This window comes from Heptranchias perlo, chromosome 1 (genome assembly GCF_035084215.1).
Source record: "Heptranchias perlo isolate sHepPer1 chromosome 1, sHepPer1.hap1, whole genome shotgun sequence".
NCBI classification, from domain to species: Eukaryota; Metazoa; Chordata; class Chondrichthyes; order Hexanchiformes; family Hexanchidae; genus Heptranchias; species Heptranchias perlo.
The window spans coordinates 89219905-89234831 of record NC_090325.1 but is presented as its reverse complement, the minus strand read 5'-3'; the positions used below and the strand labels follow the sequence as shown (position 1 = coordinate 89234831).

At 44.0% G+C, this 14927-nt stretch overlaps 1 protein-coding gene across 6 annotated transcripts in view; it reads right to left on the bottom strand.

The window, feature by feature from the left end:
- Positions 1-12461, bottom strand: part of LOC137333828 (BTB/POZ domain-containing protein KCTD8-like) — a 247316-nt gene extending 234855 nt beyond the window's left edge. For 4 of the 6 annotated variants that reach the window (XM_067998433.1, XM_067998597.1, XM_067998514.1 and 1 more), the window contains exon 1: positions 11648-12461. In XM_067998433.1, the coding sequence (XP_067854534.1) occupies positions 11648-12461 (814 nt within the window). Of the gene's footprint in view, positions 1-11643 lie in introns of all 6 variants that reach the window. The other 2 variants (XM_067998236.1, XM_067998356.1) reach the window with 1 other exon arrangement.
- Positions 12462-14927: the final 2466 nt, after the last annotated feature.

Here is a 14927-nt window from a genome sequence, read left to right as displayed (position 1 = left end):
AAGCTGATGTTTGGTGATTGTTTACAGCTGGCTCTGTGATTAATCAGTGTGTACATGTGCAAGTGATGTCCTGAGGTCATGAAAGGCGCTATATAAATGCAAGTTCATTCATTCATTCAAGTTGGGGAGCTGCATGTAAAATGTAATTTTTTTTTCTTTTGTCTTGCCTCATTTAACAAATTCGTATATATCTCTCATTATATTTTCTGTTTATTGACATTAGATTTCTGGATCAATAACACTGGAGATTTCCTTTGTGCCCTACATATAAGAAAATCATAAACACATTTTGTATAAACAGGTTTTGTTACACATAGGCCCTAAAGGAAATCTCCCCCTCTCTATTTGTCCCACTTTACAGTCCTGCGGGTAATATCATATATTTTTAAAGGAAACATAACTTCCCACGGAAGTGATAGAACCAGTTTCCCCATGGCTCAGTGAGTTTACACTGTGAGTAGCCAGGACATACAGATTACGTGCTTCAGCTACTTATTGTGTAAACCACTGATGGCCAATCTGTACTGACTTAGCTGACCTCAATAGTAGGGGTGGTACAAATTTCCTCCCTGAGATCAACTAACTCAGTACAGACTGGTAATTAGGAAAGAGAAGATCAGCCAGGATTTCTGCTCCTTATCATTACTCAGTGACTCCTAGACTTATATATGTGTAGAAGTTGGATGAGAACAGGTAAATCAAGTGCAGACAAGATCTGCCTTATATGTGATGTGCCTTTTGTCTGTAAGCCTTGACATTCACTGTTAAAGCTCATACATGAGTAATGGCCTCTTGGGTGAGATGCTGCAGATTACCTATTACCAATGGAACCATCCTTCTGCAAGGAATCAACAACTTCAGAAACAGAGAAAATTGGCTAGGAAAGAAAAAGACAAGTTATGATTTTGAGAAACTCTTTAAGTCATTTTTACCCAGATCTTTACCAGTACCATTTGGAAAATGGACACTAGAAAGTATGTGAAAGGATTGTTGTTGGAGACACTTGGGGCATGATTTTAGTATGGCGGCAGGAACTCAGCGGGTGGGTAAATAGTCGCGTGGGAAACCTGGAAATAATTTTAACGTGTCGGATTGAGCAATCACAACTCAATTGAAGGCACTTAATTTTTACTTACTGGTTTCACATCTACAGCGGGCGTACTGCGCACCTACATGACATGATGTGAACTGGAGTATTTAAAGGGCAGTATGCAAACATGGATTTTGAAGGACAAAGATGCCAGCACAGACTCAATGGGCTGAATGGCCTTCTTCTGTGCTGTAACCTTTCTATGATTCTAACAAGGGAAATGGAAGGACACAGAGCAAAGGCAGCATCCAGGTTCAGCGACGCTTCCCTTGAGGTGCTACTGGCTGGTGTGCGAAGCAGGAGGGATGTGCTGTACCCAGCTGACAGGAGGAAAAGACCTGCTTCTGCCACTAGGAAGGCGTGGCTGGAGGTGGCAGATGAGCTGAGCAGCAGGAGCATGGTGCCCAGGTCTTGGGTTCAATGCAGGAAGCGGTTTAATGACTTAACCAGGTAAGGAAAAGTGAGTAGATTTGCTGATTCACCCACATCCTGTGAAATGCACACCCCCACCCCACCACCCTCCTCTCACTCTGTCTTGCCAAGCCTACTCCATCAATCACTCCTCACACCCATTTAAGTTTCAGTATCAACTAACCTTCACTTTCTATGCATTTCCTCACCTCCCCATTTGTGAACGCACTACTCCCATTCACCCCAATCCTGATGCAATGTGATGAATCTGTCTGATAGTCACCCTCTGATGCATCTGTTTCATTGTCAGCCTCACCCAAAGCAATGCATCCATCGGGTGACCACGTCACCTTCAGTCACTCACAGGTCAGTTATTTCTCCCCTTGTAGGAAAGGGAGCACTAAAAGCAAGGGAGAGGAGTAGAACTTGTGGTGGACCACAACAAATAGTCCATCCCATAGATGTAGAGGAGGAGGCCTTGGACATCAGTCGGACCATTGCATGCCTATCCGTCGGTGATGGAGAGATTGGCAACCCGCAGATGGCTGGTGACAGAACTTTAACATCCTTCACACATAATGAATTGATTTTATCAATGATTAACCTGTTCCAGACCTCAGTATGGTCATTAGAAAGATTGTCACTTTTCCGATGAGTAATTAATAATGGTTTCAATTGTCTTCCAGAGCCTTCATGGATTTAACAACATTCAGCTGTAATGAAAGAAGACGATTCCTTAGAGGAGCTCATTCTTTCTGAGGGTGCACCGTCACATGACATCCAGCTATGTACCAGATACTGGCACTTTGGTGGCTCCTGTTAGACAGATAGTTGGGTTCTCACCTGATGATTCACAACTCATATATGTGCACGAGCAGACAGTGGGGGCAGGGGCAGCTGTGGAGAGTCTGCATCAGGGGGGCGCACTCCTCTCCAAGCTCTGCTCAGTTGGACACCGATGCTGAACCCCGGGGGACATCGTTGAGACTGAGAATGATAGAGATACACTGCACCTTTGCAAGGTAATGGAAAACGTGCCACTCACACTCTCCACAATAGGTGAGGATGGAGGAGTCCAACACCATTGCTGGTGGATTGGTGGCACGGGTAAGTGTGGGAATGTCGGCGATGGAAAGAATGGTAGCCTCCATTGAGCTTCAAGCAGAGCTGTCTACTGAGTATGTGCAGGCCATGAAAACGGCCGTGCGGACTCTGGATGCCAACATGTCTGCCGCCTTAAACAGGCAGACAGATACTTTAGCTGTGGCCTTAGAATGCGGCACATCTGCTCACCAGCCTGTTGTCCAGCAGAGTGGTGGGAGTGATGTTGTGCTGGCCCGGGAGAGGGATGATAGCAAAAGGGGATGTGGAAGTGGGGACTCCACTCAAAGCACTCTCACGTCTCACCCGTTGTCCCCCCTCAACCAGTACCCGCAATGCTGCTTCCTCTCCCGATGGCCGAGTCTGCCCCTGCACAGGTGCAGATGGAGCAGTCTTTGGCAGGGCCCTCACAGGCTCCAAAACCCAGAGGGTATAGGCTGAGAGCATCTCCGCAGTCAGGACAGGGATTTGTGCAACCTGCCACTACATCTGCTGAAGCCGCAGGGGATGCACCACATAGAAGCGGTAGAAAGAGAAAGGCTAAGCAATTGTAATTCACCAAGGGCATGTACAAGGGTGTTTGAGGAAATGTCATGTTGTTAATTTATATATTTTTTTGTTTATGTCACATTAAATTTAATAATTCTCACTATTACTGCCACATCTTGGCCATTATTGAGTCCCTTTTGTGAATTCGCCCATTGATGTGTTTCATCATGAAGGCCAAGACGTGATGCCACCCATTGGGCACGTGTGCAATGGATGTATATGTGGTTAAAGGACTGGTTTGTGCAAAGTTGGTGGGGGTGGGGGGGTTGCTGGTGGTTGTTCCAGGCGACCTAAGTATTTCAAAGTCTTCAATTTGTAGATCTCATTATGAGAACCTGTTAGAAATGAAGGAATCCCAGGCATCATGGGCAGCCATGTGCACTGCTGTTCTGGCGATGGGTTCCTCATCTTCCTCCTCCTCCTTCTCATCCTCTTCTTCAATGTTGCCGGCAGATGAGGATCCTTCATGAGCGCATTCGACTTCCTCCATCTGTAACCCTCTCTGCTGAGCAATGGTGTGCAGGACGCTGCATACGATGATTATTCTGCATACCCTCGCTGGTGAGTACTGAAGGGCTCGCCCAGATCTATCCAGGCACCTGAAGCGCATGTTCAGCATTCCTATGGCTTGTTCAATGACAGACCCGGTGGTGATGTGGCTCTGGTTGTACCACTGCTGTGCCTTTTTGGTGGGATTTCTCACGGGTGTCATGAGCCACGTCTGCTGAGGATATCCATTGTCTCCAAGGAGCCAGCCCTTAAGTCTGTCTTGTGCGTGGAAGAGGTCTGGGATGTTGGACTCACAGAAAATGTATGAATCATGGCAGCTGCCAGGGAATCTGGACACGCCTGTAGAAACCCCCTCTGATGGTCACAAACCAGTTGTACTGATGGAGTGATATCTCTTTTGGTTTATGAACAGTCCTGGCTCATGTGGAGGTCCTAGGATGGCTATGTGTGTGCAATCAATTGTGCCCTGCACCCGTGGGAAGCTAGCCAGAGAGTTGAAACCCACTGCCCTCTCAGTCTGGCTGATATTGTCGCGGGGGAAATTGACATAGTCCGATGCCCTAACAAACAAGCCATCCATTACCTGTCATAAACACTTATGTGCAGATGCCTGAGACACCCTGGAGATGTCACTGGTGACCTGGAAGGATACAAAGGCGAAGAAATTGAGGGCTGTGGTGACTTTAACTGCGACGTGCAATGCGTGGCCACCAGGTCCCAGCCGGGAGCAGCTCTTCATGAAGGAGCCTGCAGGTGTCTGTGACCACCAGACGACTCACTCTAAGAGAGGTCCAGGAAGCTCAGCCTCTGCCTGTAGACCATCTCACATGGGGAGTGCCTCCTGCGACCTCAGCCCCTCTGTTGGTCCCCTCTGCTTTTTTCCAGGCCCTTGTTGCGCACCTCTGTCTTGTGCACCTGCAGATCCTGGAACTGCACACGTGCCTGCCACGGATGGAGATGTGCCTCCTCCTCAGATGTACTGTGGACTAGATCCATTGCTGCCCCCCATCCTGATGTTGTCAGTTTGAGGGAATCCAAAATGTAGGTAGATTTGTCTGAACTCAAGAATTCTCAGTCTCAACAAAGAAATCTCAGTCTAAACACAAAGAACTCCCACCAAAGGTTAGTCTGAGAGAACTGAGTGCCCAGCTGCAATACCTCACCTTTTATTGAGATGTGTCAATCACTGGTTTAGAGGGGCAAATGAGCTTCGGCTGCAACTTACCTCCAATTCAATGGCGTGTTTCAGAAGCCATGAGAGACACATTCAGGAGTAGTTAAATTTATTTCTGTTGCAGAATCCACAAAAAGTTAATTAGCTAAAGTGTTTCAACTATCTGAATTGGCCCTTTAAATATCGGCCCGCTGGCTTTAAGTGGCAGTGGGACTTCCGGGTTTCTGTTGTGCACACGCATCCTAACGCGCCTGGGTTAAACCCGAAAGTGGGCGCGTTGGAGCCAGGATGTGGTCTTCACTTGGTCTTCACTTGGTTCCTCCCCAACAGCCCTGTTTAGATGAGATGGTATGCATGTACTCCATGGCAGCATAGACAGGTGTTCCAACAAGTCACAATCAATGTTGCCGAATTACATTGCAATATATTAATTTTAAGGAAGTTAAACCATTACAGCCACAATCCCAGAAAAATGTTAGGTTTTTAATCTATATATGTAACTATTATGTCATGTAAATCAATACTGTACCAATAAAGTATGTTTTCTGAAAACAGAAAGAAAGAATGAAAGAAAGAAAGAGCTTGAATTTACATGGCGCCTTTCATGACCTCAGGAAGTCCCAAAACACTTTACATCCAATTAAGTACTTTTGAAATGTAGTCACTGTTGCACTCAGCAAGATACCACATGTGATAATGACCAGATAATCTGTTTTTAGTGATGTTGGTTGAGGGATAAATATTTACTGGGGAGAACACAAGCCAAATCTTCCCAGAATGAGACAATAATAACGTATAAAGATAATTTCACGAGGCTGCACTGCTGGCTCACAGCCTCAGGAGATTACATAGAATCATACAGCATAGAAGAAGGTCATTCAGCCCATCGTGCCTGTGCCGGCTCTTTGAAAGAGCTATTCAATTAGTCCCATTCCCCTGCCCTTTCCCCATTGCTCTGCAAATATTTCCTTTTCAAGTATTTATCCAATTCCCTTTTGAAAGTTATTATTGAATCTGCTTCCACCAATCTTTCAGGCAGTGCATTCCAGGTCATAACAACTCGCTGAATAAGAAAGTTTCTCCTCGTCTTCCCTCTGGTTCTTTTGCCAATTATCTTAAATCTGTGTCCACTGGTTACCAACCCTCCTGCCAGTTTGTCCTTATTTATTCTATCAAAACCCTTCATGATTTTGAAGATCTCTATCAAATCTCCCCTTAACCATCTTTGCTCCAAGGAGAACAATCCCAGCTTCTCTAGTCTCTTCACATAACTGAATGAACATTTGGGTTTAAGCTTCTCCCAACCCAACTTCTCCACAGTTACTATCCCCGCCTGAGCTCTCCATCCACCCGGGACCAAATGAAGACTTTCCAACAAGAAGCTTTTACTCAGCTGGGACTCAGAACCCGGGATCACCGCAACCCAAACCGGACGGCATCTGGGAAAGCCCGAGGCCTTGTCTCACAGGTCCCTCAGTACCTGCGCCCAAATTTCAAGCTTCTCCTCTTCCTCTGTACCCCCACAATTCAGGTGTGAGTGCAAGCCAGAGAAAGGCAACAACACTATAGCATTAATTTATTCTCCATTAGTGATGCTCTGTGCTGGCAGTGGAGCATCATGCAAATCCCTTTTATGTATGCATTAATTATCAAAATTAATTTCATTGGAAGCAGAATGGCACATATTATAGTGGCTTCATTGTAGAGGGAGATTAGATAGTGTAGCGGTTTACAAAACTGGCATTTTATCACTGGAAAAAGGGTGCAAATTCAGCCCAGACTAATGGTTAGCAGACTCTCGTGTTTACTGGGTCCTAATGTTTTTTTAATACCATATGCACTTATAGACAAAAACATAGTTTTATAGCTGAAGTGCTGGAGCTCAGTGAGTCTGTAGACAGACATTATTGATTAACTATACATTCGTGAAATTTGTCCAGAAGAATAAATTATGCAATAATGTATGGCACAATTTAATATATAATGATTATTTTAATTTTCAGTGAAATTTTAACTGTTATATTTAAGACATTATATGTATTACATGGGTCAATGCTGTTAGAAATATGTATTATAAGTTGGACACTCCTTTGTAAACAAAATAAGATTTAAAAAATACAATATGGCAAGTACACACTGAAGTATTTCCTTGCAAGTTGCAAACATTACAGTTGAGTTTTAGCAGTCCCAACCCAATCCAAGAATAGGATGTATGATATTAAGATTCTGAATACAGATACTTATTGTTTATATTGGCTTGAAATGTTGATGTTGCCTGTCATATCTGTGTTTTATTTTGTTGGTGTATCTCTTGTGCTATCCTAATTGAGCCCTTAGGCTCAAACATTAGTTTTTTTTTATTATTCGTTCATGGGATGTGGGGGCCGCTGGCGAGGCCAGCATTTATTGCCCATCCCTAATTACCCTTGAGAAGGTGGTGGTGAGCCGCCTTCTTGAACCGCTGCACTCCGTGTGGTGAAGGTTCTCCCACAGTGCAGTTAGGAAGGGAGTTCCAGGATTTTGACCCAGCGATGATGATGGAATGGCGATATATTTCCAAGTCGGGATGGTGTGTGACTTGGAGGGGAACGTGCAGGTGGTGTTGTTCCCATGTGCCTGCTGCTCTTGTCCTTCTAGGTGGTAGAGGTCGCGGGTTTGGGAGGTGCTGTCGAAGAAGCCGTGGCGAGTTACTGCAGTGCATCCTGTGGATGGTACACACTGCAGCCACAGTGCGCCGGTGGTGAAGGGAGTGAATGTTTAGGGTGGTGAATGGGGTGCCAATCAAGCGGGCTACTTTATACTGGATGATGTCGAGCTTCTTGAGTGTTGTTGGAGCTGCACTCATCGATGCAAGTGGAGAGTATTCCATCACACTCCTGACTTGTGCCTTGTAGATGGTGGAAAGACCTTGGGGAGTCAGGAGATGAGTCACCCGCCGCAGAATACCCAGCCTCTGACCTGCTTTTGTAGCCACAGTATTTATATGGCTGGTCCAGTTAAGTTTCTGGTCAATGGTGACCCCCAGGATGTTGATGGTGGGGGATTCGGCGATGGTAATGCCGTTGAATGACAAGGGGAGGTGGTTACACACTCTCTTGTTGGAGATGGTCATTGCCTGGCACTTGTCTGGCACGAATGTTACTTGCCATTTATCAGCCCAAGCCTGGATGTTATCCAGGTCTTTCTGCATGCGGGCACGGACTGCTTCATGATCTGAGGGGTTGCGAATGGAACTGATCACTGTGCAATCATCAGCGAACATCCCCATTTCTGAACTTATGATGGAGGGAAGGTCATTGATGAAGCAGCTGAAGATGGTTGGACCTAGGACATTGCCTTGAGGAACTCCTGCAGCAATGTCCTGGGGCTGAGATGATTGGCCTCCAACAACCACGACCATCTTCCTTTGTGCTAGGTATGACTCCAGCCACTGGAGAGATTTCCCCCTGATTCCCATTGACTTCACTTTTACTAGGGCTCCTTGGTGCCACACTCGGTCAAATGTTGCCTTGGTGTCAAGGGCAGTCACTCTCACCTCATCTCTGGAATTCAGCTCTTTTGTCCATGTTTGGACCAAGGCTGTAATGAGGTCTGGAGCCGAATGGTCCTGGCGGAACCCAAACTGAGCATCAGTGAGCAGGTTATTGGTGAGTAAGTGTCGCTTGATAGCACTGTCGACGACACCTTCCATCACTTTGCTGATGATTGAGAGTAGACTGATGGGGTGGTAATTGGCCGGATTGGATTTGTCCTGCTTTTTGTGGACAGGACATACCTGGGCAATTTTCCACATTGTCGGGTAGATGCCAGTGTTGTAGCTGTACTGGAACAGTTTGGCTAGAGGCACAGCTAGTTCTGGAGCACAGGTCTTCAGCACTACAGCTGGGATGTTGTCGGCGCCCATAGCCTTTGCTGTATCCAGTGCACTCAGCCATTTCTTGATATCACGTGGAGTGAATCGAATTGGCTGAAGACCGGCTTCTGTGATGGTGGGGATATCGGGAGGAGGCCTAGTGGGAATGGGAGAATGAGGGGGATTTTGTTTTTAGTTTGAGTTATGCCCCCCCTTTGCTTCCCTGCCCCACCCCTCCCCCCACCAACTCCACACCTTGGAATTGCCCCTGATGACCTCTCTACCTCTTTATCTGTGGCTGTGCCTCTGATTAAACCCCTGGAAATGTATGAATATGTAATAAATGTTGGTATTCCATTTAATTTACTCTACAGTTGGGCTATATACTGACAAGGCTAGAAATCACTATGTGTGATATTAGCGTACAGACACTTAACATGTTCATATGACATTATGTTGTTTGCTATTTTAGTAAGTTAAATAGCAGAGAAATTAATGCTGTACAATTGCAATAGCCTTTCATACATTAATAACACAAACAGTGATTTCTAGACTGTAATTTGTTAAAGCTGAGTTAGATCTAATTTACATTAATTATAATAACCATGAGGCTGAAACTACTGTTTGGAGTTTGGAGAGAAATGAAACATGAAAACCTTTGTCAGAAAAATGCAAAGAGAATTCCATCAGGACGTCGTGGAATCATTGGTGTGGATTACAACATTGAATAAATATAAATATTCATTAAAATTTGAAATTAAATGTTATGTCATCACATTATTTGTTCCTTGTGCCAAGGAACAAATAAAGCAAGACAGCCTACCCCTCCCTCCAGTGCATACCTAAATAAAAGGCCATTTGAAACAAAGTTCTGAATGAACAAAATGTTAAGCACGTGCCATATACATGAATCATTTTTCCAGATCAGAACAGTTGTGTCCATTAAACAAACTAATTTCACAATAACTAAGGTGAAAGATCAAGGGTGATTGTGCAGGACACCACCAAGGTTGAAACGTTGAGGTCAATCAGAAAGTGGTGATTAGCTAATGTTCAGCTTGGATTTTAAAAGCCTCCAGACTGTACGAGAAAGGAAAGACTGAAGGAAGTAAATGAGGTCCTGCGAAAGAATGAGTTAGAGTAGCTGACTGTGTGATGAGTCTTGATTTCAACACAATGGGGTTGTAAAGAGGAGAAAGGGTGTGTAGGACAGGGTCTTTGAAACTCAGAAGGAATAAGAGATGAACAGTCAGAGTAATACTGGCCATAATATTATAAAGCAGAGAAAGACAAGAAAGGGATTGTGATCCAGAGAAGTTGAAGACTAAAGCTGAAATAAGGATTGTCTGTGGACAGTCTGAACCCCCTGGAATTTATGCATGAATTTACATCTTTTTAAAAATTATTTTACCTTCAATTACTGAGCTAAAGTGTAACTTAAACAGAATACATGACGAGGAGCCGTGGGATAGCTCGATATATAACTCACGGTGCTGCCCAGTTCACATGAATGGCATCCCACGGTGTCTTGTCCTGTATCCCCACATATATATATATATATCAAGTATGCATTTATGTAAATAAATAGGGAGTTTAACAGATGCTTGATGGATTTGCTTATATTCAGAATTGCATAGATGCCGACTCAATTACACGACATCTGTTTACTATCGGCAGCAAAGAGTCAACATTATTATGAGCGTGTTCGTGCACGCATTGTTTGACGGCCATACACTGAATCATTCTGTGTTACCTCGTTAAAAAATACAATAAGATCAATAAGAATCAAATAAACGAATAGACTGGGATAGCTGCGAGTCTGCGAAAACGGGCTGAAATGTTCCCTGCCTCTGCAGATATTACTACAGCGAGGAGTCAGGATTCTGCAGTGTGGGGCTTCGCTATCGATCTCTTGTCTGAAAGGAGATATTCTGGCAAATATAAAGTAATCCATACGCGAGACTTTTCCTTGATCGATTCTGCGCTCTCAAATGAGATTATTTGTCCCCTATTTGATATGGGGTTGTCCTCCCACCCATCACTCGGTCTCTCTAGTATTTACAGTCAGACAGAAACGGTTCTATTTGAACGACTAGAAGCTGACTGCAATCCTACCAATAAAAAAATTAAATCCCTTTTCCCGCCCACTGATTTTATCAGTTTTCTTACAGTGATGCCATCTGAAAACGATCAAATGCACCGAGTCTCATCAGAAGCAAATTCAGTGTTTCATGAGCAAAACTTTAAAATAAACGTTATTTAGATATGTTATTCAGTCCATGAGATGTTATATTAACTGGAATTCCACATAAAATTTTCAAAAACGATTTTTATACAGTTTATAAACTTGACGAGTTGTTCCGTAACTAATAGGAGCAATAATGTTAGGGCGCTGGGAGTGTCCTGCTCTCGCGTCCTATTGAAAATTCCCTCCTTGCTGTAAATATATGGCCCCTTTCTGTTCTAGCCAGGGGTGTGATTAGTCCCAAAGAAACCTTTTGTCTTTGCTTTTCGCATCTCAACAGGGATAGTATGTGAGGAAACGCTTGGTATCATCAAGTCTACAGCGAATGCTAACAACCCGTCTGGAGCGACGCGCTGCTGAGCTTTTTGTCTGAATGAACTCAATATTCAAGGCAGCGAGGCTCTGCTGATTAATGTTTCCCAATGTTTAATTTGTACATGCGTCAAAAATAGGTTTCCTTCTGAGAAAAAGGGGCAGTAACGGCTATTGTACAAAAGATTCAACCTTGATGAAATATTCATCAGAACTTATGCCATTCTATCATATTTGGTGAGTTGTCCTGGAACCGCACATACTTTGACACACTTAGATTTTCACATCGCCACTTCGATGTGACTCGGGATGTTAGATTTAAGTTGCTCCATCTGTTTGCTGTTAAATAAGGTCCCATCGCTAAATAAATGTAAGTACTGTAGTAAAAGGCTTAAAACTCACGGAAGAAGATGTACTCGGTGTAGCTGCTCCACATCTTGTCGTCCCTGTACTGGTTGATGAAGGTGGCCGTCCCGGTTGAGTTACAAGCCACCATGTGGAAGCCAGCCTCGGAGAGCCGGTCGAATGCTTGCTCCAGGTAGGTGAATTTCAGGTAAAACCTGGACGTGTACTTTTCAGGGGGACGATCGGGGTCTCGGCTCTCGTTCAGGGTGTCCCCGAAAACCTCCTTGGCCAGGGCGATCCTGCCACACACCATGATCCTCGCCACCCTGCGAAACTTGGCATCCGCCTGGTTGTCCCGGACTAAGGTGTAGGAGCCGCGGTAGCCGATGGTGATAAAGCCCGATCTCTTGTCTGCAGCCCCGGAGTAAGGGACAGTCTTCGCCAACAGATCGCTGCTCTGGGAATTCTCCTCAATATCACTCTGGCATGTCTCGTCGGTCACCGAGCTCTGCTTGGTGACCTTGGGCGTCAGAAATTTGATCAGCTCGCTGAGCTGGAAGTACTCAGCCTCTCTCAGCAGCCTCTCCTTCTCCGGGAAGTGGTCGGGCATGACCAGCTGCTTGTCTCTGAGATAATCCAAGATGTATCTGAAGAGGAATCCATCCCGGTCTATGAAATAACGTCCCCTGTTGTCCCTGGGCAGCACCTTGACGTTGTTCCTGGAGAACAGGTTCGCCAGGAGGGAATCGGAGACGCTGAGCAGGGTGTCGTGCTTGGTCACATACACCTGCCCTCCAACGTTCAGCTCCACTACCTCCGGGAAGGTGGTGGACATCTCGCTGATGGGCAAGATGCTGTCGCGGACTGCCATTTCTTGGAGGAACCTTTGAGATGTGATGGGGACTGGGAGCTCTGAGGCTTTCGGTCCGCAGATCTCAACTCCCGGGCGAGAGTCTGCACATCCCTCGGTTGGAAGATAGCGTGCCAGGTCCACTTGAAGGCGACGGGAGGAAGAGTGTGTGCATGTGGTGTGATGGAGAGAGACAGACTCACAGATCGGAGCCGACCAACTCCCAGCATCATTATAGAGGAGAGAGTGTGGGGAAGCACCCTGACGTCACGCCGACTGCAGGGAGTGTACTTTCCAAGTGTGGACTGCAAGTTGAGGAGGTCCGGAGAGCCTCTCCCTGCAATAGTGTGGACCGGGATTGGCTAACAAGTAAAGTTGGTATTTTCTGGAAACTTTAGTTTGTCGATACATTTAAACAAGTTTTCAAAGTAACTGTTCTTTTTTGGACAATGATTTCTAAAATTTCATTGGAAACCCGACATGAATAAATTCAATAAAAAAATATCTATTATTGATCCCGTTACATTGGTTGGACAATATGAACGGAAGATGGTATTACCGCAGGTTGCAATGGCAGTGTATTTGTGTAGAATAGCACATACTATGTTGGACATATTACCCGATGAGTTTTTTATATAAAAACTTTCTACTATTGGACATGCTTTATTTTTTAAATTTTGATTTTTTTTTTATTTGTGTTATTTTTTTACTAAGATGCGAATGTTTATGGACGTTATTATGTGTTTAAACTCTGCAGATATTATTGCCTTACTGTGTCGAATAAAACTTTAAAAGTTTCTTGCGCAATGTAAATATTTCAAATGGCTTGAAGTAGAAGTGCCAACAGCATAAGATTGGCAACAATATAAAAAACCGCTGGAGTGGTATACACACACACACACATATATATATATATATAAATCAATTACCACCCGAGCGGCTTCATATATATATAATGTGCGTGTAACAATTACATGTTAATATGATAGATACTAATCCTATAAAAAATGTTATTGTTTGTCCATTCTCAATGATTATGTCAATATTAATACATTAACCATGGTTTAAGGCAGGTTCCAAAATAACAAAGTTGCTCTGCGGATTTGCATAACGTTCAAATTTCAGAATTAAAGATAATTTTCACTTGTATAGATTATGAAAGCGAAATTGAAGTAACAATATTCCACCGATAGAATCTAAATTGAACAATCGGTTAAAGTAAGCACCAAAATGAATTAAAATTAATTACAATCTTGCCTTTACTCTTTAAAATCTAAAATAAATAATCTGCTAAAATACTAGTTTTGGTCTTGGAACCAAAAATGGTAAATTGAAAATAAAAGTGAATTAGAAAGCATAATGGGTTAGTCGCCGCGTTTCAATAGTAATTCATCATGTGAAGTGCTTTGAGCCATTTTGAAGTGATAAGGAGCAAGATTATTCTAATCAATATGCTACACCATGGCAAGATTAGCATTTGGGTTTGTGGCTGTTGATTATCCACAGGACCAGTGCTTGGTCTAGTCTGTACCATCAGGGGGTGGCAATGAGTAAATGCGAAGCGCTTCCCCACAGGACGGAGAGAGAAAATAATCGGCGACTCACTCCAGGCTGCTTTTGTGCGCTTCCTAGCGACCCGTTTTAGAACAACATTAGAAAGGATCTGGCAGATATTCACTCAACGGGTTGCGTAGCACAGAAGACTTAAAAGTGGGAAAAGAACAAAATAGAGGAAAATACTTCATATGGTCAAATAAGAAAAACTACATGTTTGACCATATATATATAATATGTGGAGTTTTTATTTAGTCTTTTTAAGAAGTGTAAGCAATCTTACAACACCAGGTTATAACACCAGACTATAACCTGGTGTTGTAAGATTGCTTACATTTGTCCACCCCAGTCCATCACCGGCATCTCCACATCATTTTTAAGAAGTGCTGGAATGAACTTGATTGAATTTTTTGAGGAGGGTAATGCGTTTGATGTAGTCTACATAGATTTTAGCAAGGCTTTTGACAAGGTCCCACATGGCAGACTGGTCAAAAAAGTAAAAGCCAATGGGATCCAAGGAAAAGTGGCTAGTTGGATCCTAAATTGCCTTAGTGGCAGGAAGCAAAGAGTAATGGTTGACGGGTATTTCCAGTGGGGTTCCACAAGGCTCAGTACTAGGTCCCTTGCTTTTTGTGGTATATATTAATGATTTGGACTTGAATGTGGGGGGCTTGATCAAGAAGTTTGCAAATTGATACAAAAATTGGCCGTGTGGTTGATAGTGAGGAGGAAAGCTGCAGACTGCAGGAAAATATTAATGGACTGGTCAGATGGGCAGAAAAGTGGCAAATGGAATTCAATCTAGAGAAGTGCGAGGTAATGCATTTGGGGAAGGCAAACAAGGCAAGGGAGTACACAATAAATGGGAGGATACAGAGAGGTGTAGAGGAACAAATGGACCTTGGAGTGCATGTCCACAGATCCCTGAAGGTA